Consider the following 24,895-nt stretch of genomic DNA (forward strand, 5'->3'; position numbering starts at 1 on the left):
TTCGACACCTTTATAGATCTGTCTGGAGCGTATACAATGACTGGTTTCAGGAGCAAACCTGTCAAAACAGGCTGACGTGTGTTTGAACATTGCTAATGAAAGCAGTGAGAAAGAAAAACTGATGGTGTCAGGAAAAAAAAAAGAAAAAAAAGAAAATTAAATACAAATATAATGATTTGATTCCGTCTCCAACAAATTCAGGCATTTTACACTGACCCTGCCTTTAAAAATTCACATGCAGATGCAACACAGACTTCAATTTACTGTAGATAGTTTGTCACTGTTCAATGCCCGCTCATCTCACTGGAGTGCCACTTATTATCTGCTTATTATTACGAGGATCATGTGTCTTTCTTGCAACGGTCATTTGTCATTCATCAGAGTCATTTAATAAACAGTCAACAGTCAGGTCTTAGCAGAGAAGAGGCAGGAAATGAGAGAGAGAGGGTGGGAGAAACACACTCGTCTGCCTGTAACACGGTCATGTTACTGTCAGCCAAAAAAGCCACTGTGGCTTAGACGCTTTGCTTGACTAGTTTCTCACTGGAGCCCCACATGTGTTGAGCTGTGGAGTCCCTCCTGTTTATGCTGTCAGTTGCCCACCGCCCTGCTGGCAGAATCCTGCAAACAGATGAGTCATAGGGCCACTGTGGGCCTCTGCAGCCTCCCCGCCTAAAGCCTGTCCCCCCCACCCCCCCCCACACACACATATACACTCTGCTGCGGCCCAAATTAAACCCATGGATCACCATCTTTGACGGCAAACATACCCTAAACTTGTATTTGGTACTCCTGTGGAGATTCCTGACGGTGCAGGAGAGCTCATCGCCGTCGTAGCTTGGCTGGAAGCCATATCCCTGGGACACAGACAAATGACAAAGGGAGAAAGGAAACAACCAGGTGAGCAATGACTTACAAGACAACCATTGTGGCACAGAAAACAAAGCAGTCTGCAGGAGACAAACAGCTACAGGCAGATAAAGGAATTTTTTTGTGTTTCTCCTGGCAGGCCCGCTGTCTGCAGCTAGCTGCTTGAGGTGGTGCAGGCAGAGGCGACAGGAGCTATACATGTCCCATTAAGTGCATCGCACAAAATAAGATGTGAATTTGATTTTTCCTTCTGAGTAGCCGTGACAGGATGCATATCAATCAGGAAAATGGATGTCTATCGTTCATTGATTATAACTGTGAAAAGTGTAAGTGTGCTTTGTTAATGCTGTCGTATTTAATGCTGTCTGTCAAAGAGATGCACTTGGCAGCACTGGCTTCTAAGGAGTACTGGCCTTCCAACTGCAGCAAGCACTTTACATAGAGGGGAAACAATATGCAGAAGTTGATGCAGATATTGCTGAGTCATTCATGTTTCAGCTTAAATTTAAAAAAAAAAAAAAAAAAAAAAAAAAAAGACTAAGAGAGACATACCGAGCCTTCCTCCTCCATCTCCAAAATATAGTAGATGTCATCCTCCTTTGGAGAACTAGTGGGTCTCTGCCACTTCAGACACAGCCAGGTCACCCCCGCCATCTCCAACTCTGGAGGGAAGGGTGGCAATGGCACACTGCATGAGGTGAACAGGTCCACCACTTCACTGAACTCGCTGGGGAGGACAGAGAGAGAGAGAGAGAGAGAGAGAGAGAGAGAGAGAGAGAGAGAGAGAGAGAGAGAAAGAGAGAGAGAGACAGAGGATGGGAGAGGATGGGAGAAAGAGACACGAGAGACAGATTGAGAGACACGTGCGCACACGGATGGAGACAGCGAATGGAGGAAACAGTGACATAAAAACGGACAACGGGGAGGGCGCCATCCAGGAAATAGTCGAGCATGTCGAGACGCCTACCTTACGCCCATGTCATTTTTGGCTGCGAGGCGGAAGGAGTATCTTGAAGCTGGTGAAAGCTTGGTCACTCTGTACTGCTTCTGAGGTCCGTAGTAGCACTGTTCATAAACTCCAGTGCCCTTCCCCTGCACAGAGCAAGGTTTTCAGTTTTGAGAACAAGTCGTTAAGAAATCTCACCTGCACATAAAACATGAGCGTGTGGTGCAATGTTTGACATTTCTTTCAGGATAAATAAAAAAAAAAAAAGACCTCATCCCATTGAAGAATGTAGTTTTGGATTTTGGAACCGTTGTCACATGGAGCCTGTGAATAAAGCATACATCGTTTGATTATTATATTTCATTCAGATAAATACATAACTACACATTTTAATAATATATGCACCAATTCCCAGTTATTGATTTGTTTTGACCTTTAAAACGGATGCATACTGAGGCAGGAAACATGGTGAAATAAATGCAGGAAGTTTTTTTTGATGACTCAAGTGCCACCAATGTTTCATTCCAAATCTAATACTAAACACTTCCTGCAACTGCCGGCAACTACAAAGATGCGATCTGTAGCACTACCAATGACAAATAAGGTGCATCCAAATGTGCAAACTTTTTAAAGGTGTCATTAATTCAGTGTTTGCTGAGCATGTGTCGCACATTTACACCCACACCTGGGAGATGATCTGTGAAACCACTATGTTTTATTGCAAGCAATTGAGCAACTTTAATGAAGCCACAGGAGATAAAGCTCCACACTGAAGGGGATCTCAGCAGCAGTTGTTGAGGAAGGATGAGGATGGTGGCGGGAGGAGGGGGGGGCTGTTTCTGAATCACTTTTTCTCCTTCTCCCAGCTGGTTTAAGGGTTTTACACCTGTATTAAATATGTTATAGTTACCACTTACAACTAAATTAACTGTTGTGCCAAGGTAGGTTTCATGTAGTAAATCTTTTATTTCTGTCACACAGATGCTGTTGCCACTTGCTCCTCACCTCTGCCCTAAATCCATAACTCCATCAATCATTTTTTTTTTTACCTTCCACTGGAGTACGAGTGTGTTCTTGGTCCCGCTGGCCTTCCTGGGAGGATTGGGAGGATCCGGCTCACAGCTTAAAGTGGTGAAGCTCACAGCCTCCGACGGGCTTCCCTGTAAACAGTTACACATGGCCTGGACCCTGAGGAAAGGAGAACAAAGTAGTTACAAAAAAGATGTTCCTCTGTGCATTAACACTGTGGTCAAAACAAAAGCAGTCGGTGGGTTATGCCAACCTGACGTGATAGTCCGTTGCTGGTCGAAGGTCTTCTAAAGTAGCACTTAGTTCTTCCCCACTGCATCAAAGGGAAAAAAAACACATCCCTGAGTGTTGTTTAAAATAAATGTCTATGTTAAAATCTCCACCAACAGTTGGTGTTGAGCCTCATGGCATCTTGCTGCTTGTGCTCACCAGTACATGCTCTTGTACTTCCCATCTTTGCCGCTGAATGAGATGGAGACCTCGTAGCTGAGGGGCTCCGGGGGGCTGCACTCCTCCTCCACACTGCTGCTTTCACTCTCTGGCCTGGTGGGCGCACTCCAGCTCACCACCACTCCTCTGGCCTGGATGTCTGACACCTATCATGAAAGTTTCATGGGTCAATCTCAGGTCTTCATAACATCATCAAACATGGACATGAAAAGAAAGCTTTTCTTCCTCTACCCACCCGAGCTGCCAAATCTCATGACACAGTCACTTTTCTGAATCTTACTACCTTAAACCCAAGTCCAAAGAGGGTCATTCAAACTGAGGCCACTTTGGGTAAAGGATTTTTCTTTCTGTTCTGAGGAGGTTTAAAAATAGCGTGAGCTACACTGTTAGGGGGATTCATGTGTGGAAGAACTCAATCAGGTCAAGTCTGCAGTTCCCCCCTCTGCCCTGGTGAGAAGGGAGGAGCTGCGGCCTTACCACTTTACTTCCCACAGTTCGATTCCCCGTCCTTTCACAAACCAGTAAAAAAAAAAAAAAAACTGTCCACTGAAGATGAACCTCTCCTGTATTAGACACCCTCTCTTAACTGTATCCATCTTCTCTCCGATAGACTTGTTTTGCTAGTTTTACAAGGAGCTTAGCGACAGTGTGTGTGTGACAAATCCCATTTTATATGAGGTCAAGGAAATTCTATTTCTAGTTCTACTGATTCCCAACCAGCTGCTGGTAAAACAGCAGTTCCCCTTGTCGTATATCTATAATGCTGCTGTGAACCTGGCGCCATTAAACTGGGATTATTTCAAAGAATAAACACCTGAGATTTTAATCCTAAATCTAATGTGTAATCTTATATTTTGGGATTCAAATAATTGTGCCACCAAGCACAGTACAATGAAGACGTGATGGATTTGTAACTGTTAAGTTAAAATTCAGTCCTCCTTTTAAAGCAAAGCTCAAACCGTTTAATAGCTGCAAGCACAGTTGTTTAGTGGCACATTTGGGAATACAAATCCCCACATGGATGCTAGTCAGCAGGTCTGACTCCATTAGCAAGATGTCAGCAAGAATTCATCATGGATGTTAATAGAATGTTTAATGACGCAACACATTTGCATCATTACAAGTTTTCATGAACACAGCGCTAATAGAGTCACATAAAATCATGCAAATTGTATAAATTAGATAAGGAAAAAAAAAAAAAGAGAGACAGCAGAAGTGAATACTAACCACTGGTTTACTGATGGTGCTCAATAGTGCTTGCAGGGCCTGAGCTTCCTCATCCAGCTCTGAGGAGAGAAACCAAGGTAAATATGGACAGAAAACAGCACCATCTTTATGAAATGATGACAAAACTGAGAGTTAATAATTAATTAAGGTGTGTAACAAACAACGAGCCGGTTGAAAGTAATACTGACTTATTCTCTGCCTGCAGTTGTTTCTGCTGGACTTTGTGTGCACTGTAATATCTGACTTATCATATCTGTCTGCTTCCTGGACAGTAAGGCACCATCTATGCAATATGTGACATGGTATAACTACTTTTTGCAAGCTGAACTAACACTGACATTATACTGAATTTCAGTGCATCTACAGTGCAATGACTCATGTGGCTCCACCTCTCACACCTGGTCCAGCTGCAGTTTAGACGCAAGTTTGTCCAGACTCATATATGCATCACACACATTTTCAACCCAGCAGCACAAATGATCTATAGAGTCACCACAGCTGCAAGCTGGGCACCCGAGATTAGTATCACCGGTTCAGTATCTGACCAAATGTGAAATATGGTCATGATCTTCTGTTCCTGAGTTACAGCGCTGAATAATGGCCAAAGAAGTGTTTGTGACATTTGTGAAATTCTGTCATAATTAGCAGATTAATTTTTGAGCTGTAGCCAAAAACATGTTTTGTGAAGTCACAGTGACCTTGACCTTTGACCTTTGACCACCAGAATCAGTTCATCCTCGAGTCCAAGTGAATGTTTGTACCAAATTTGAATTCCCTCAAGGCTACTGAGACATCATGTTCATGAGAATGGAACAGATGGACATGCAAACTGAAAACATAATGCCTCTGGCCACAGCACAAAAATAAAGATCACCTATCTAATGTTTTAGTGGCAGCTTTTCAATTTCAAAAGATGTGAAATTTCTGTATAAATTCACCGTTAGGACATTAGCCTCAATAGACCTGAATCCAGTGCATTGTGGCTAACAGAAATGGGGTGCAGCCTCACTCATGGACATTTCAAAGTTTGTTTACTCACTATCAGCCTTCGTATGCTTGCTGCCCCCCTTTAATAAAATGATTGGTGTTTTTTTTTTTTTTTTTTTTAAATTAAACACCCCATTATGTGTTAAAGTAGATTGCTCATATTTCAGTGTTCTTAGATTCCTGCAATTTTCATGAGGTCATAAGGTGAAATTATTTTTTCCTTCACTTTCAAAATTTACAGTAATTCCTTAATTATGCACTGGTGTCACCAAGGAGCAGTGTTAAACTCCATGATTAATGAGCAGTCAGAGTTCATGTAATCAAGAGTAATGTCGGCCGTGTTGCTGATCCCTCACTGCCACCAGCTGCTGCAGCTAATGAGGCTCTATTCTCAGCACCTAAACACAACACAGCGCGCTCCTCACATCCGGAAACTGCTGCGTGTCAGCCCAACTGTAAATTTTGACAAACCTCCACCTTTTCCCCTCCTTACCTCCCGACTCTCCATTTTTCCCCCTGCCTGCCTGCTTGTCAGGGCCGGCCACCGCTTGGCTCAGCTGCGCCTGCTCCGCCTCCAGCCCTTTCCCTCCGACGCCATTGTGAATGTCCACCGTCGGGGGGCTACTGCAAGTCTTCTGTGGCGAAAGGGGAGGGCTATCCTTCACCTGCCCTCCTCCTCCGCCTCCCTGACGCTCCTTCAGTTTCTTCTGCAGACGCTCGTATGTTTTGCTTGTTCTGTCGTCTCTGTGGACAAACGGCGGGCGTCCATGTTGGGTGTGAGAATCTGCAGAGACTGAGGGAACGAAAAGGCGATGCTCTTGAGTTTGTGCTGACGCAAACAGCCAGAGAAGCAGGCCGGAAATGGCCAACAGGTTACACCGCTAGCTCCGACTCACCCTGCTCTGAGTAGATATGGGCCGGATGGTACTGGGAGATGTACTGAGAACTCATGTCGCCCACGCCCCCCGCCATGCCTGTGTACAGGTGGGGTGGCGGGGGCATCATGGCAGGGTGTGGGATGAAGGCAGGCAGGTGGGCGTGGGGTGGAGGTGGAGGGTGGTGGAGAGGGGAGTGCCCCCCTGGGTGGAACTCTGGTTGCTGAGGTAAAACCAGAACCCGCCGCACTCCGTTCTCCTCTATGATCTAAGAGGAAAAAAAGCACAGAAAGCAAATACATCAAAGCTGCTCCAAGTTCGACAAGATGCCGATCAGAGACACTGGAGTGGACAGAGTGCAGAATGAATACCTGTGAAACGTATCCAGGAGGCACATAGATTGGAGGCACTGAACCATTTGGAGACATCATGGGAACCTGAGCAGGACCTGTGGAGAAGGAAGAAGCAGGATCAAACGCTTTCCCTCAGTGCAAACAGCCATTTCATCTGTGGGTAATGTGTAAGAGAGTAATACAGTAGTGCACTGAAATTTCAGCCCCACTCTGACCACATTCATTCAAGCTCTCGCCTGAGCTCAACAGCTAAAAAATGTTTTCATACGCCAACAAATGTCTCACTCACACACACACACACACGCACACGCATTAACATCAACTGAGTTTTTTTTTTTATATATGATAACCTAAATGTGGCTCAACATTAGTAGTAATAACTGCTGCAAGAAGTTTTATGTTAAAGCTTTTCCGTCAGTTTGGTGTAGCAGCTGACTCTGAACAGTAAAGTACCCAGGAGCCTCAGTGGCTGTTGCTATGGAGAAGATGACAGCCAGATGCACAAACCAGAACTGTAGCAAATTCGGACCATATGAAAACACCACATAATAGCTGATGAATTGATCCAGAATCCCAAATGTGCAGAATTATAAACAACTACACTTCTTCATTTAACATTGATTTCTCTCATTATGTTTTTATGTGCACAGTCATCTGACAGAACTTTTGACTTTTTAATTAAAGAGATTTATTTAAGTGCAATTGCGCATCTTTTGTATTATTGTACTGTCCTTCCAAGCCATGACAGTGACTGTCAGTCACCTTAAACCTTCTACCCAGATCATAAATCGACTTTTACTTCTGTAACCAAGACAACGGTAATAACTCCTCCCATTTGCCACCTATGGCATATGAGACTTGGCCCTAAAATATTGTCTCTGCAGGGAGGGAATCTCATCATCCAGCTGCATTTTTTATGACTACTTATTTTTTTAATATCTATGAGTAAGAAAAGGCAGAGAAATGCATTTTTTTAAATACTGGCAAATGCAAGAGGACCACTTTACAAAAGTGCTGAGAAACGACAAAGTTTCCTGCGTCGTCTGTTGTAAGGGCCAGTGCAGCGGCTTAGCTCAGCTCAGAGAACTGACAGCTCAGCAGAAAGCTTGGGAGAGCGAAAGAGAGAGGGACCTCTGTGCCAAGTTTGCATATTCGCACATTTCTCTTCTTACAAACCTAAGACATCAACACTAGGGCCCCAACACCAGATGTCATGCAGGAGAGCAAAAAAAAGATCCACAACACACACTGACCTCCCAGCAGCCTGTCTGAGGAAGAGTTTTCCTTCATTTTGTCAGGGCTGGCGGAAGCAGAGAGGCAGCTCTTCTAAATGACCAGCCATAATGGGCCCACGTCTACAGAGGCTGGCCTGTGTGGTGATATGTTGAAACCTCCCACTTCTAACCCCTGGCACCACCCCTTCAGGTGCTAAAGTCCAGGGTCCTCCTCTCAGTGGAGAGTTACAGTAAGTGAGTGTTGATATATGGACAGCTACCAGTTTGTTATGTACACCTAGCTAAAACTAATGCAGTCTCAATAGCCTTGCATTAAATTGCACCTCTGTTGAGGTTATAAAGTTGAGTTATTGTAGAAACTTTGTTGATTCAACTTTATGATCTTTCTGGAGGTTGATGTTTATGGTGCTGTTGTCCTGTATTGTGTTAGACTGAGAGATCCAAATATTAAACCCCATTTAAAATTTTGTCCACCCCCAATTTTATTACATTAAGGTGGACTAAGTATCAGAAACACCTCTCAGGGTTACACAGTTCCTTTCACAGCAACATAAACTACAAGCTTCAGAATGATCATATAGTTGAATCAACACCTTCCTAAAACACTTGCTTTGTAACCTCCATGAAGGGAGGATTTATTGAAGCGCTGGTGGATTAGACTGCATTCATTTTCTCTAGGTGTAATAAACTAACAGCTGAGTGCACACCTCAACACAAAATGACTCTGGCCCAGAATTTACTGCTGGACTGGACAAGCTATGTTTGCAAGGCAGTATAGCTCCAGCTGCTTTTGTAGTTAAAGTTGTGATGTACTGCACTCAAATCAAAACCTGGAATTCTTTTTTTGATCAAATTTTTTATTATGGTTTGCCCCCAGTACTGGAGGTTGGGTCAGATACAACAATAAAAAAAACCCAAAAAATCAGCTCTTGCATAAATATAATATTGGACATAGAGTCTTTTAACATGACATTATTATTGGAGGGGCAAGCAACCCTTTGTCAGCTGATGAATATGCCATGATATTTATTTGTCATGTTAAAACCTGGATTTCTTTATTTGCTTTAATGCTGTCAAGCACTGAGCAAAATATTGCATATTATGGCCTTATCCCACTGGCCCAGCGTACCATGCTTTAACTGCCACGACCATATGGTTTGACAGCGGCCTCACACCAGGGCGTAACTATCTTGACCACCAATACTGTCAGGCTAAACGATGCCACTTTCCACTCTCAGTCGAGTCATCTTGTTTTGCTAAGTATTTTTGTACCTCTTGTGTAATGTAGGAGTATCTGTGGTTTGCAGTTTTCCTCCACTCTCGCATTCCTGTTGTTACTTTCAGCCACCGTGCTGTTATCCTATCAAAAATGTACCAACTGTGTTGAGTTACCGCTGACGTAAACGGAACACTGCTTACGTCTGTTGTATAATATTAAAATTTTCCACCAATAAGGATTTTATTGTGAAGGAGCTACAGGAAATATAGTATTAGTCTCCCAGGTAGGCACCAAATGCCATTATTCAAGCCGCTGCTCACTTCATGGTTTCATACAAACAAAGCCATTATTGAGCTAAATGTCCACAATTTATCATTTCCTAGATTCGTGGCTCAGTGGTTGCCATTGGTGAATAAGTGAATTAGTTTGACAGAGATGACTTGAAGGAAATACAGATGAAATATTTGATCTGATGTTCTGTCATTATAATGTAATGTATTTGTAAGAACCAGTAAAGTTACCATTATACTATCTTTTCAGTTTTTCAAAAAATAGCATCAATTGAATGAAAGAACTACTTTGACAAAATAAAAAGGGGATGAGAGCTCCTCGTGTCTTATATTACTGCTTACATTTATTCACATATCACACAAGATATATCCAATATCCAAAACTCACATTCTGTACCAAGAACATCTAAAACTGACAAAGCTCCTTAGACAGTAATCCAATGACAGTTGCCAGTACATCCAAAGGTACATAACAAACAGGAACTTTAAATAGCTAATTCAGGACACTTCATTTTCCAAAATGTAAACAAACATGGGCTAAAAAAAATACAATAAACAGGGCTTAACATGAAGCCCACAGCTTAGCTCCCTTCATCCATGACAACATGTTTCCTGTTTCTTGGAAAAGCTTAGTTTATAACTGCTCTGCCATCCAGAAGTGTTGCTATCGCTGCATGTCGCCTACGGCATATCTGATGTGAACAAACTTGACAGCGCAACTCATTTGACTGACAACTGACAAATAATTATTTGATGTTGAAAAGGGGTGGTTCTGTCCGTTCTGTTTGTGTATGTGATTTAGTTGCATTTGGAGTTGAGTTACTGAGTGAAGTTGTGTTGCTTAAAGTTCATCCAGGATTTGCACAGACTATATTCTCTGAACCTTTGGTTGAGCTACTGGTAGCCCGCAAGCCACCCCCGGATTAGATATTAAAACCGGATCACATTTAAAAACACATAAAAACTATGTGTACATTTCAAAATACATTAGCCAGGGAGTTATTTGTCAAAACTGTCATCGGAGCACTCAAGTTAATGTCTACTGTGGGATAGAAGATGCACTCTTCTTCAAACTTACTCACCAATTGTTACAATCTAATGGCAGACAGTGTTCGCAATTTATTACTTTCTGTAGGTGTGAAAATCATTGGGAACTTACCACTTTATTCTACCTGCTAATAAACTTCACTTGACAAGACAGATAGCAAGTAGGGCTCATATCCTGAAAGCAAAAGGGCAAAGAGCCAGCAGAGGGATAGGAAGTGAGTCATTTCCCTACCTTTTTTGTCCTCCAGCACCTTGTGTGCAAGGACAAAAATCTCAATCCAGGGAGCATGGGAAAGCTCAACCTGAATGAAAGCAGCCACCCTGGCTCAGCCCCCATTGATTTCAGATTTCAACATCGTTTGAGTGGGAGTTCAAAGTGTGTACCGTTAACTCCACTCACTTTTAAGGCTGATGAATTATTTTATGTTTATGCCAGGAGCTGCTGCGCACCTGTGTGACGACTGATGAAGGCAATTCCAGTTAGAGCCGCTGATGCTGACTAACAGGAAACCTAATGAATCACATTAGCGGTCTGTATGCCATTGTTTGTCCATTTAGAGTGAAAGGCTTTGTGTGTACCGACTTGGGAGAGCGCAGGGGAGAAGAGGACCAGCAGAAAGCATAGGGTGAGGGGAGGTGGGACGAGGGAGCCACACACATCTAAGGGAGTGAGAAAGAGAGAGAAAGGGAGAGAAGAGAAGGGGGGGACACCCACTCTTTTACATCAGACTGACGCACGAGTGCTGACAGAGATCAGATAGAAAAGGCCACATCCCCCCCCTCCCCTCCCCTGAGTCAACTGGAGCATCAGTTGTGCTGACGTGGCTGTAGAGTGCCAGCCTTCCAGAGGAAGCAGCCACGGGAAAAACATCAGTCCTCCTCCACAAAACGGCAGGCTGCCACTGGGCCAAGAATAGCCACAAACAAGCTGCCCATTCTGGCTGTGTAAACAGAGGCTAGGCAACACTTTGGGAGCACCATCATCTCCTGTCAACATCACATAAGCCGTATTCACCTCCCTGCTTCCTGTGGCAGGCTGACATGGCCTTAACCGGTGCAGCTGGAGGTTGTGATAGGGAGACGAGGATAACTGTTGAGGTTGGGTGAAAAAGCAGAGGGAGAGAACTTATTAAAGGCCAGAACGCATGTCCACGCACATACATACACAGATGTGCAAAGGGGTGATAAGGCCACTTTGAACACCCACCTGTCTCCTCTGAAAATGGATAGAGATCATAACAAAGAAACTCAAGTGGGACTTCGCACAGGTCTTCGAGGCTCAGAGCAAACAGAGGAAACTTGGCAGACGTGGCTCTGAAATAAGGGCAACAATCCAAGCAAAACTGTCAGGTTTAATCGGATGTACAAATGAACCCTCAATTAGATCCGGAGAATAAAGAGAAGCAGAGAAGACAGGCGAGAGAGACGCTGGCTGGGTTAAGACGAGGGCGTTTTAAAAAAAAAAAAAAAAAAATCAAGACGGGCACACAGTGTCGGAGAGGGCAAGAGTGAGACAGGTAGAAAGAGACAGTGTGGTTTCATATGGGAGCTCTCAATAAGCTCTCAATGGTAACATGATTAAATGTGAGCCTATAAAGATGGAGCGGGCTTGATTATTAATCACAGCTAATAAACTGTCTTCATCCACAAATAGAGAGGATGGGCAAAGGAAGGGAAGCACATTAACTGGTAGGAGTTAATTATTACAACCAAGCAAGGCAAAGAGGTGAACTGTCAATAAAACAAACAAAAAAAAAAATAATAATAACAACTGCAATTACATTAAAACCCTCAACTTAATTTTTAGTGATGACACTGTGGCAAATGGTTCTCTCTTTTTGCATGGCGTGGCACTTTTTTTTGAGCATGCAGGAAAGATCTTCCATCAATTAAGAGGGTAGTAATTTGCAATGATTTGCAATTAGTAGATTACAGGAACCACGGCCAGGGTGCCACTCCACAAACATGCCTGTCAGCATCCAAACGCCACCCATCCAGGCAGATAGAGGAGGGGAGGCAAGAGGAAGAAAGAGGGAAAGGGCAGTCTCTGTTGATCAGTGTGCGAACCAGAGCCAGAGGGAGGAAGCTGGACAGTAAACAATGGTACGATTTAATTAGAACATTTTTTTTTTAGGTTTTAGCAAACTTCTGAATTCCTGATATTTCAAGGCTTCCGCATGGATCCGCAACCCCACCGGCATGAGTGACGTTTACAGGAGGGGAGGGAATCAGTAACCTTCATGCCTGTGCTTATTACAGAACATCACACACCACCGCTGCTGCTGCTGCTGCTGCTGCTGCTTCTCTCAGACAGACCAACCCAGAACAAGAGAGGGGCCATGACCACAGGGGCCGGATTTTCTTTCTCTTTTTTTTTCTTCAGTAATGAATTATTTGGCTCCGTTCAGGAAATGATGATTCCACTCTAAAACCACTGTCTCCTCCTGTTACAAGAAGCTAACCTCACAAACCCAGTGATGTTGATAATTTAACAAAGACAAAAACAGCTGAGTGGACATGAAATCACCGCTCCCCGGACATCACACCCCTGACTGAACTTAGAAAAAAATTAAAAAACAAAAGGTTAGCTGGAACACCCCTCCCTCACATCATCTTCTATCATCCTTTTCAGCCCGTCTCCCTCTCCCTTGGTATCAAACGCAGCAACAGGAGAATGAGTCACAAGCTCAGTCATTCTCAAAGCTACTCACTGCAGAACCTGTGAATGAACCGCACCTGTGTGCGTCCACACTCGCATGTTTGTGTACATGTCTTGTTAGTGAGGTTGGGGGGGCTGTGAGTATAAAAAAATAAAGTGCTAATATGGCTAATGTGTCTGATGTTTGCGGCCCAATTATGCAGACCATATGTGATAGGGTTTTGTTGGGGCGAGGGTGCTGGAGGAGGGGGTGGGTGAGAAATGCAGAAATACCACTATCGTGCACATGGCTTTAATCTTGATGGATATGATCATGCAAGCCCATGCAATTTTATCTGCTGTATTCGCAGTTAAAATAATGGACTGACCACTGGGAGCACAGTACCTGTGCCACTAGTCCCCCAATACAAGCCCACTGTTCCATAATGGCTTTGAGTCCTTGCTGTCCACTCACCAGCTACTATGTAAAATAGATAAACACAGGGGTGGGCAATGAGAACAGGTAGGAGGAGGGACAGAGTATCAAAGAAAAGAGTGAAAGGATGAATAAAGGAGGGATGTGGTTTAGGGAAGCTGATCTTGATGCATTTTCTGTCAATATTTACCAACTTTACCTATAACCATTTAACTAGAAATAAATTGTAAATAAAGTACAAATTCCTGACTGGATTTTTGCTCATCTGGGGAAATAAAATCTCTCTTTTTCCATTATTTAAAAAGGCTCCTGAAATGTCAGTAAACAATGACCAGATATTGAGCATTTACAGATGACATCATTTATCCAAAAATGTGCCAAATGCATTCTGGTACATGATGTCTCAGGTAGGGGCGATTTGGCACTTTACTACACCAATTGAGAATTATTAAGAAGATATTTCCATCACTGACACAGCACTGTGCACATGATTTACTTCTAAAGGCGGCAGTCCAGTCCAGTAAAACTGCTTGGGTGGGTGTCCAGCCATGTCTGCAACTTTCCCAAGCCGACAATCCCAAACACTTCACGCTGTGACTGCCTAGCTGTGCGGAGGTGAGAATAAACTTCTCTTTCACGTCTCTTTTCCATGTGTAAAACTGAGTGTAATAATATGAAATATGTTATCCTCATATTTAAACAATATTGCATCTCCCACCTGATTTTTGCCTCACAGCGTAGTTGGACAAAACAAAGTATGAGCTACTTGAGCAAAACCAGACCCTAAAAGTCTCAAGCAGATCGACTTGATGATACCACTTGCACTGTTTTCACTCAGTCCTAAAAATTCTAACTTGTCTTGAACAGACAAAAGATGGAAAATATCAATTGAAAGCTTCCCAACAGTAAATTCCAGGGGAATTTCCCCAAGACAGACTACACCAGTGTATTGCCAATATGGATACCCCCTCGCCACAGTGTCAGATCAGATGTTCAACACTGCACATCCTGGCTGCTCAGTTTTAGGCACAGGGGACGTGACAGCCTCAAGTCTGCCTGATAGAAAATAGACTAAGCACATCTGCAGCACCATCAGGAACGATGTGAGGAGTTTCACAGCTACGGCATCAGAGATAAGGGACAAGTAGACACATGGGCCGGCTGACCAACCAGAGTCTCACAAGGCAGAGGACAATGGCAACATGGCCACAACCTGAGCCAAGTGTAGGCAGGCTCATACTAACATGCACACATGCACACACACACTCACTCTCTCTCTCTCTCTCTCTCTCTCTCTCTTTAGCTCCCTGTTGAGATGCCGGGCTGTCTTGTCTTCTGTGGGAGAAGGCCCATCTCTATCAGGCTCAATAAACCCAGATGAACCAGACTGTGCTTCCAGCCATCAACCAGCGACTGAATAATCCAATGTGATGTGACTCACCAACAGCCAAAGTCAGATAAAGAAGTGGATCTAATCAACATAATGGTCCTGATGCCGACTTGTCTGTCACTTGGTGCTGGAGATACAGTCTTCAAATCCACAGTGGCAGACGCCGAGAAAGGATGACCCCTGGGATCTCTGGGGGTCCTGGTTATGATGACTATGACGGCATGTCCACTCGCGAACAGTACTGTCGTGATGGCGAGGATGATGGCGAGCAGGAAGATGCTGAATGGCCCCTCTAATTAGCTGCACTTGCTAGAGGCACCTCCTCAAAGGCAGATATCAAAAAAGGCAAATGTCTTCTGTAAACTGCATTTTACAAGATTGTCTGTTTGCATTTAAACAGGCTGTCATGAGCTAACACGTAGCAATTACGCACATCCAGCTGCTAAAAATACATGATTGAATACACAAATGGGTGCAGGATTGAAAAAACACACGTGAACCAGATCATCCTGGCTTCGTAACTGTGTCACGCTGTCCCTGTCAGCACACACTGGGGTTAGAGGTGAAAGCAGGCATATGCACAGCAGGCCCTTAGGTGAACACGGATAGTCTGTTGTTGTGAACACACGGCAAATCAACCTGACCGACCACATGCACATACATACATGCAGTCCCGCACGTACAAACACACACAAACATTCCTCTTCCTCCCTCCTTGCACCGCAAGCGGTGAGTCATCCCTCTATTCACGTCACCGAGAGATGAGCGCACCCTGTGACAGGCCAGTTAGTAGCAGTCACACTGATCTATGTGGCACCTCTCAGCTCTTTGTTTCTCCTCTGATGGAGACACTATGTATGCTCGCTGCCTTTTAGGAAGGTTTACTCAGCTCATAATGGGGGGGCCAGTGTGGGAGCTCAGTCAGACAGGAGTAGGGAGAAGAGCCTATGCATGAGCAAACTGTGTGATGGTTTCCTTCCTGGGCAGAATCACTTTATATCACTGCTTTTGCTCCTTTGTCATCTAAACCTAGATGCCTCAGGCCCATTGCACAGGCCTATTGTCCCATTGTTATTCACACACGTCACAAGGCTTAGTCAAAGGCTACAGACATGAAATTTCTTTCAACTGTGAGTTCTAGTCTATACATGGGTCATTAGATTTATGCCTGCCTGTTGTGAAGGGTAGTAAACATTCATGCTGATATCCTTTATTTTTCTTTATGAAATTATAGTGAAAATTTAAGAGAAAAAACAACAATAACAACAACAACAAAAAGAAGAGCAGCTGTGAGCTCACAGAAATGTCAATACACGGTGGGGGTGTCTGCGGAGCAGGCCAAAACAAAGCAAATCATTTTCAGATCAATGTTTTCCCCCGGGCAACTACATTTTTTTCATAATCGTTTACAATTACGAGCCCCCAGCTCTACCTCCTACAACTACTCCAGCTGTCTTCCGTTCACAATGTCAGCGACGTGTTGGAGCCAGACTGCATTGTTGCTGTCACAAAGCCAACGCAATCACAAACAATTGAGGAAAAGGAAATGACAGCCATCGGGACAAATAAGAATGTGTAACACATCCTACTCCAACACTGCCGGTCTGCCCTAACTCCTCTACCAACACACTGCCATTATACCATATGTTTATTTTACACTATGATAGTCTATCGGTGCATAGTTCATTTTATCAGCTGTCAAATTAAACAGGAAGAGCAGAGGAGGGAAAAAAAATGATTGAGTCTTTGTGCAGGAAAAAAAATGTAATGACACATTCTGTGCTGGAAGTGTTGTAATAAAAACCAATAAACATCACAGTTACTGATGGTAAATCATCCGAGGTCCTGCGACATGTTCTGTGTCTGTTGTTAGGCTCGAAATGCATCAGCTACATCGAATTTCGCTAAAACGTATTGATGCACTTAAATACAGACAGACAGTCTTTCTAGCTGTACTATCCTCTGTATGGGCTGGAACCATATGATGCAATTATGTCACTGAAATAACCAGGAAGCTATGAGACCATCCTGTTGTCATTTCTGTAAAAATATGTGTGAGTAAGTGTGCATCCTGGCCAAATCCCCCTTTCCTACTCCACTGCACACTGAAAGAAGCTGAATAAATTTGGGAGATGGGGCTAAACAAAAATCCAGCTCTGTCCATCAGATTATGCTTTGACCTATTATAATCCTATTCACTTATAACAGACTTATTTACATTAAATTTCCTGCTTCCTGGTTCGTCATAATTGTCTCCTGCATGTACAGGTGCAGAGATTCTGAGCTTTGGTTGATTTTTTTTTGCCTTTTACAGGCGGGTACATTTTCGAGGAAGAAAAAAAATGTGCTAATACGATTTTGATTAATCTGCCAAACCCAAATGTAAAGCAAAAACCTCTTCTCTTGTTTTTCAGAGCCTGTGTTTGTTCTCGAAAAAGTGAAATGGTTTATTTAGAGGCAATGTCTTTGTATGGTTGTGTGTTCTTACAGGTGACCCAATGAACTGTCCAAACAAATGATTCATTGCACTAAAAATCTGTTTGATAATCTTTTAATGTGATTGCATTCTTCCTTATATGCATGTCATTGTGATATACATCAGTATTAGGAAAATATTATTCAAATTGTGATATTCATTTCAACTGCATTACCCAGCTCTACCTGGATAATTTCCATATTTACTGTATTAATTCATTTAGACAGGTCCCATAGCTTTCCATAGACGTCAGGGGACAAGCAGAATACCAAGCATTTGAAATAAGCCATACATTTCCTGGAGATTTTTGCAGCAGCCCTGTGAAGAGCATAGCCAACAAGGCATTTGTCTGGCCGTCACAACGCCCTGAGCCTCACACAGTGAAAATATATGCATGTCTGCTCCCACTGAAGCACTCTCTGCTTTGCAGTAGCACTTTGAATATACTGTTATTCATTTTCACAGCCTTCATGTTTAGGAAATGGCCTTGAATGAAGCTAGCTTGTTGCTCCTGGGATTGGCCCACATGTATATGGTTTAACTCTATTAAAACACATGCTCATAGTATATGACTGGCTGAATCACATTTTGTGCCACAAGGGAGACATCTACAGTCTTGTCTTCATCACACTGAACAGTTACTCATGCAATAACAGAGCAGCTTTCTCACCTGTGATACACTGAAACTGACCATCCTCTCGTCGAATAGTGAAGGCCTCACCTGGGTTTACCTGCACCAGGATTACCTGTGGAGAAACAAAGACACGTTTCATTGGTCCGTTAAATGAAAGTTACATTTTACACTTGATCTACAGCCACTTGCTCATTACAGCATTGCATCTTGGCATGTGTAAACAGAAGTCACAGTCAAGTTTTTGTACAAGTCGCTCTGGTTTGCACACACTCGAGATTTGTGTTAATTTTTTCCTCTGTGGCTCATTCAGCAATATTCCTGCGAAAAACACACAACGGTCTTAACACTGACAGTGTTTGGTGTTACACTGATGGCGTTCGGTGTTAACACTGGCAATACAGTCATCATAGTGGGAAAACTTCAAATCCCATCTCTCATTATGTTTCTGCAATTCCTGATATGTCTGTGATACCGAGGCAACAAACAACACAAAGAATACACAAAGCCTGCCGCTATGGTGCCTTTAAATATGTGCAGCATTCATTTATTACCTTTAACTTTCATACCAATTGTTTTCTGGACAAAAATCCATCACGGGTAATTAAGTGAGAGCAAAAGACCGGGGGCTGTGCTGAGGTGGTGGCAAGCCTTTCTCCAGACTGTGGTCTTCGGTTTAGCTCGGGGGATAAACAAGTATTAAACAGCAACAAAAAAAAAAAAAAAAAAAAAAAGGAAAAATTACACATTTTTCAACAGATTAATTTTTTCATATGGGAGACTAAATGTAAATAACAATAATAACCACTGTCATACCTGGACAATTGAATACACACGTGAGAGGGAGCGTTTAATGTAACACACACATTCAATACACAAGCTCAGATTCTACCCAGTCGTTATCAACTTTCAGTGCCAATTTCAGGCAAAACAATCCTGCGTATCTCAGACTGATTGTTAAGAAGACGTATGGCATAATAAATACAGTTTCAATTCTACACCAAATATGTATTATCAGTCTCTTATCGTTGTACAAATCATATTACAGACTTGGTGGATGACTGAACCGCAGCAATAACTGGAGCAAGACAACAAAATGATCAGTTTGGTAGGCAACCCCCGCCCACAGCTAATCATTATCAATGATTTAAAAAAAAAAAAAGAAACACTCTAAAACTTAAACCCATGAAATGATGGTTTGGCTGTCTTCCACAACGATGTTTTTCAAAACAGGTGCACAGTTTTAATTTAATAACCGCGCGATAACTTTCAAAGTCTGTGTTAATTCAATGGAAATTTACCTCTTTTCCAAAAGTGATACAAAAGTTATCTTTTACAAAACAACAATAACCTGTATATTTCAGGAAGGTTTGACAGGACGTTGGCAACAGATGAAACAAGTAAAAATGCAGGCTGAATTTTTTATTTTTATTTCAACCTTCATTTATTTAATTAAAAATAACAATTAGCGTCTATGTCTAAAAGTATTGACTGTATCATTACTTCAAATTAAAAACTCTTTATCTCTCACCAAGCACAGACTTCACCATGACTGATGGAAATATCAGGTACACACTGCCACTCTGCACTGAGTCATGCTTCTTCTGTCATTACAGATGTGAGCATCAGAATTGAAGATGAAGAAGCCTCACAAGACAAAGAAAAAAAAGGTGTGTTTCTGCCCCAAAAAAAGACCCAAACTTTTCAAACCGGTTTAACATCTCCTACAACATGACCTTCTTCTGATAACTAACAACTCAGTAAGGTTAAAATTATTCACAGAACTGAAGACAAACATTTTCTTTTTCCATTCACTTACTCAACAGGTCAGATTATGTTAATAAAAAAAACCCTAACAGCCTGAAACTTAACCCACCCATTCATCATTCTCTTAACCTTATCAATGCCACAACAACACACACAACTAGGTTTTTTTGTTGCCCGGCACAGTGTGTGGGCGCTAGTTACCTCACTCTTGTGGAAGTCGTTGTCATAGAATCTACACTCCCCTGGCAAAGGGCTTTGGCTATGGTTCTCTTCAAGCACAGAAATCATCAGCACCTCCATCTCTGACACTGCTCCCATTCATGTGCTCAGAAGGGAGAGGAAAGAGCCCTTTGACTGCCACACACAGACGCTCATATGTTCATACACACCCACACAAGCAGCGTCAGCAGCAAGTGTGGATGGTGGTGGTGGTGGTGGTGGTGGGTGGGAGTGGGAGTGGGAAGCAGGGGAGGGGAGGGGAGGGGAGGGGAGAGGACGGTAGAGGGAGAGGGGGGGGGGTGCAGGGGCAAAGGGAGGTCTGATTGAATCAAAGTCTAGGCACTTCACAGTCGGGTGCCTGTATATGTTTGTGGTGAAGAAAACAGCCCTCCCAGGATGATTTCTCTCTTTTTCCTATTTAATCTTTACACTGGAAGTTACATTTGATATCTACCCCGTGACATTCACTGCATGTTAATGAAATCAAAAAAGGAAGAAAGAAAGAAAGAAATCTTGCTTGCAAAAGATCTGACTGCTACTTACTGTTGCCCGCATTGCTTTTTCTCATTCAGGCGCCGCTATTCACGCAGTTACAGAGAAAGAGGAAAAGATGCTCAAGGGTCTGCCGGACCCTCCACCACTTCACCCAACCCTCATGAGAAATCACATGACCTGCGATGCTAACACATCTGGCTGATCTGATCCTTTACACCCTCCACTTCCATCCAACTCCTGCACAGAAAATCCAGCAGGAAACTGGCAAGAGGCGTGGAGTGCAGCGGGAGCTATGCAAGCAGATGGGGCTGAGTCTCTTTGCGCTGGATGTAGCCTTCACAGAAAGTGCGGCGTGAATCTCGCGTTTGCTTCGCCTCGGTTCAGCCTCATCTGCTCCATAGCGGCACTCTCTGCAGCAGGCGGCTCGTTCACTCTATCCTCTGGCTCCAGTGCAGCCTCCCTGCCGTCAGTATCCACAGCAACCCCTTCAACAAATAAGCCACAGCGACGTCCGCGCCAAACCCTCAGAGAAGGGACTGAAACCTTATCAGCAGTGGCCACTCTCCGGAAAAGGAGGTGGATGAACCCAAGAAATCAGGACCAAAAATGAGAAGGGACTCTGGATGATGCCTCAGTTTTGCTGTTCAGTTTCCTCCTTGCCTCTGTCACTGACTGTGTGCCGGCTCAGTTAATGCCTGCTGTGCTCCTTAATATGGTTAATTTCAAAAGCATTCCACCAGGGTGTGATCATAGCACAGCTGAGCCGGCAAAGGTATAAGGGTTCCATAGCGTGGGGAGTCCTTTGTTCTGCCTTTTTTTTTTTTTTTTTTCACAACAACAACAATGGCGTGAGGGAGCCGAGCGACCCACGCAGCTTCTGAGCCTGACATACACGACTACGCTACAGTCCCTCTCCCTCCCTCCCTCCTCTCCCTCCCCCTCATACTCTCCCTGGCGCTCTCTCCCATTCACAGAGCGACATGCCGTACAGCCTCTTTTAATACTCGGATCGATGCGAGAGGAGATGAGGTTGTGGGAGTTCAATTGCAGAGCTCCAGCGCTGGCGACAATTGCAGCCTCGAGTTCCCTCCCGTCTTCAAAAGATCACAAAGCAGCCCACTGACAGTCAAAACAGAGACACTATTTGTACAGCGACACAATAAACAGGGCTCGCAAGTATTCACTGCTTCTGTAACATCTGTCCTCATTCATTCTGAACGGATCACTCCTTAAAGCGACAGCGCTGATCACTTGATCAGCATGTGCCAAGTTAGCAGATCCTCTGCGTCACCGATACTGCTGCACAAGGGGCACATCCAAATCCTCCGCAAAATGAAATCCTCCGATTCATTTGACTGTGTAGAATGAAAGAGGCTGGATTTAAGGCATTAGATAAATATAGCTGCTCACAGAAATGATCAGGGCCCAAGTATAATAGGCTTATAGAGTAAGATGAGTTAAAGTTAAATTAATTTGTGAGTTATGGACCAAGGCACAAAGTGGAACCTGGATAGCGCCACCTTCAGGTCGATTCAAGTTTTTTTTATTTCTTTACATCTAAAATACATTTTTGCAATCAACAAACTGAGCAATGTGTTTTTGGCAAAACTTCAGCAAGACTATAAAATAACAATGGAGAAATGCTATGTAATTTGATAGTGACTGAAAAACACAGCAACACATCGGCACATCAACTTCTAGGATTCTGTTTATTCAACTGTGGATGGTTAAGGTAGCATCCAGCAGCCTCAGCAACTAACAGAATCAAATAAACCTGACACCTTTGACTCCGCTCCATCAGAACAAGCAACCCAATGCAGTGCTTTAGCAAGAACAAGCCCATCTTTTTTAATTACTTACTGCCATTTTCCCCACATTTACTGCAATAATGGAGGCAGATGATCTCAAACAATTTGCATAAATAGCCTGGAAATGAAACCAGGTCTTGGCCAAAATGTTGTTAGAATTTTTTTTTTTTTTTTCCCTTCCAGAGTTACAGCGACATAATATTCTGCTGTTTTGTGATGTGGTAAGTGTTTTTGGGTTAAGAATATGGACAGGTTACTAAGATATGGTATGGCATTTTCATCCTCACTATTTTGCTTTGTATTTCAAAGAATTGCCTCATAATGTTACATCAATGTCAGACGTTCAGCGGAGGCAGCTGTCACAGGTTTGGATTGTTTTGCAAAATAGAAAAAGACAGATTGCTGGTAATAAAAAGAAAAATTTTTTAGATTAATCAGGTTGCTCCTCTGATAACTCTACCTGCCTGAGGCAACTGTCAGTCACAGTTAGCCTGAGGCTGCATTCACACAGACATTTACCCTGCACTAAAACAATGCATGGGCCTGCATTAGTGGGGGTGTGTTCATGTACCTATGACATGATAAAATACAATAGAACATAGCTTTGCAGCAAAAGCTGAACCAGGTTCAACTTTTTTGCCGCAGCATCATTTTGGATGAATCCCCCACCCCACAAACACACATGAACACACACACAGATGCACACGCACACACAGAGTGTGCAGCTGCCATGACAGACCAACTGTATGATGACTTGGAAGTGGATAGACTCTGAAACAGAGCTAGGATACTGCAAAGGTTACTTTTCACACAGATGACTAAGCACTGCAATGTGCAAAGGTTTCCTGGTCACATTCACAGCACGGATGATCTTCTTACCAGAGCACTGAATGTAAGAAACCATGCATTCACAGAAGAGGAAGAATGAAAATCAGATTTATAGAACCGTGCGTCCCAAAGTTAAACAATAGGCCTCGTTCCCAGTGCCGTAAAGATTTACGTCCACGTAGGAGCCCTATGCAAAGAGAGTGAGGATCAATTAGCACACACTGTCACACAGGTGGCCACTGCTGTGTTTTATTACCCGCGAGAATGGGCCTGCTCTGTGCGTTCATGGCTGTTAGCTCTGACGTTTCTCCGGCCGCCGATGACTCAGACTTCAGGTTTCTCACTATTTGTTCCTCTTAATTGTTTACTGGATGTTGATGTGACCTAGCAGCTGGGTGGACAGGAAACGGGAGCCAAATGACACAAGGAAAATCCTGCTGGTGTCGAAACCAGCCAGGCACTGACACAGTCTCCCTGCAGCTGATGGCATACGCTTACGTGTGCAATGATAATTCAAGGCAATTTGATGACCCTCCACCCTCCAGGTTCCCTGGGAAACGTTGAATGATGGGATAGTGGGAGAGAAACAGGCTGGGGGGAAAAAAATCTTTCTGAGAGGTGATCACGCTCTAGAACATCCTTGCATCCTTGTAAATATTCATTATTTTCTTAGCAATATTCACTCACAGGGGAGAAGATGTGTTATATGTATTTGTTAGAGCAACCATACAATATTGTCTAAGCACATAGTCGAAGTCTGGGTTAGGATTTTTGTCCCCTGAATGTCAAATCAGCACCCAAAAAATACGGATGTGTCTGGCAAGAGGATTTTAGGCAATACTCTGCTCCCTTTAACATTTTCCATTAAAGAAGAAAAAAAAAAAAGAAACCCACTGACATCCCCATGCGTCACAGTGGAGCTGGTGTTAGATAGGTGATAGGCTGTGGCAATCTCCACTTCAGTTGGACTATTCATTTTTGTTAAAGCAGACCACAGTACCTTCTGGCTCATGCCCTCTGAAAATTTCACATTTCTGAAAACTCCAGACTTGCTGTCATGTGCTTTTGTTCTCCTCACGAGTAGCTTCCATCTGGCTCCTCTCCCACATAGCCCAGACTTGTGAAGTGCTGTACTGAGTGTAATCCTTCCAGAGCGATCTCTCATCATAGTGAAGGCACTTTGTGCTTCTGTCAGAGTGGTCCTTGGGTTCCAGTGCACCTTCCTGGGCGAGGTCCTTCTAGCTGGGTCACTGCATTTGTCCATTTGGTCAGTCAGCCTGCTCTGGGAAAAGTCCAGGTAGTTTCACATTTGGCCATTTTTAATGATGAAGTCTTGTGTGCTCCTCCTGGACTTCCAACTCATTCAAATTTATGTCTTTTCCACAGACCTATGTGTCCTCCCAGGGTTTGTCTTAGAGAGTTAGCAGTAAAATATTAAAGTGGAAATTATGATTTCAGATTTCAGATTTGAAATGAAGAATACAGATTTGTCATTTTTACGCGGAAAAAGCAATGAAGTTACGTTCAAATTTAAATTTAAAGTCCACGTTCAGCTCTTGGTGAGTAAATGAATGATGTTTGATGCTGAACTCACAACGCTTCCTTTAGACTGCTGAGTAAGAATCTGTTTTTCTTCCCTTTGAAATCTATTGATTTAAAAAGATTTTATTTTGCTGTCT

At 43.3% G+C, this 24,895-nt stretch overlaps 1 protein-coding gene across 5 annotated transcripts in view; it reads right to left on the minus strand.

The window, feature by feature from the left end:
- fndc3a (fibronectin type III domain containing 3A) overlaps positions 1–24,895 on the minus strand; it is a 47,733-nt gene that overhangs the window by 13,909 nt on the left and 8,929 nt on the right. For 2 of the 5 annotated variants that reach the window (XM_071495918.1, XM_071495917.1), the window contains 12 exons: positions 18,139–18,214; positions 6,756–6,832; positions 6,406–6,652; positions 6,003–6,302; positions 4,523–4,581; positions 3,275–3,441; positions 3,099–3,158; positions 2,866–3,004; positions 2,087–2,140; positions 1,838–1,962; positions 1,423–1,597; positions 771–857 (listed from right to left, as the gene is read on the minus strand). In XM_071495918.1, the coding sequence (XP_071352019.1) occupies positions 771–857; positions 1,423–1,597; positions 1,838–1,962; positions 2,087–2,140; positions 2,866–3,004; positions 3,099–3,158; positions 3,275–3,441; positions 4,523–4,581; positions 6,003–6,302; positions 6,406–6,652; positions 6,756–6,832; positions 18,139–18,214 (1,566 nt within the window). Of the gene's footprint in view, positions 1–770; positions 858–1,422; positions 1,598–1,837; positions 1,963–2,086; positions 2,141–2,865; positions 3,005–3,098; positions 3,159–3,274; positions 3,442–4,522; positions 4,582–6,002; positions 6,303–6,405; positions 6,653–6,755; positions 6,833–7,990; positions 8,070–18,138; positions 18,215–20,067; positions 20,258–20,628; positions 21,420–24,895 lie in introns of those variants that run through there. The other 3 variants (XM_071495919.1, XM_071495916.1, XM_071495920.1) reach the window with 3 other exon arrangements.

The sequence above is a fragment of the Trachinotus anak genome, unplaced genomic scaffold, assembly GCF_046630095.1.
Source record: "Trachinotus anak isolate AG129_WGS33_773 ecotype Australia unplaced genomic scaffold, CSIRO_AGI_Tana_v1 ptg000014l, whole genome shotgun sequence".
NCBI classification, from domain to species: domain Eukaryota; kingdom Metazoa; phylum Chordata; class Actinopteri; order Carangiformes; family Carangidae; genus Trachinotus; species Trachinotus anak.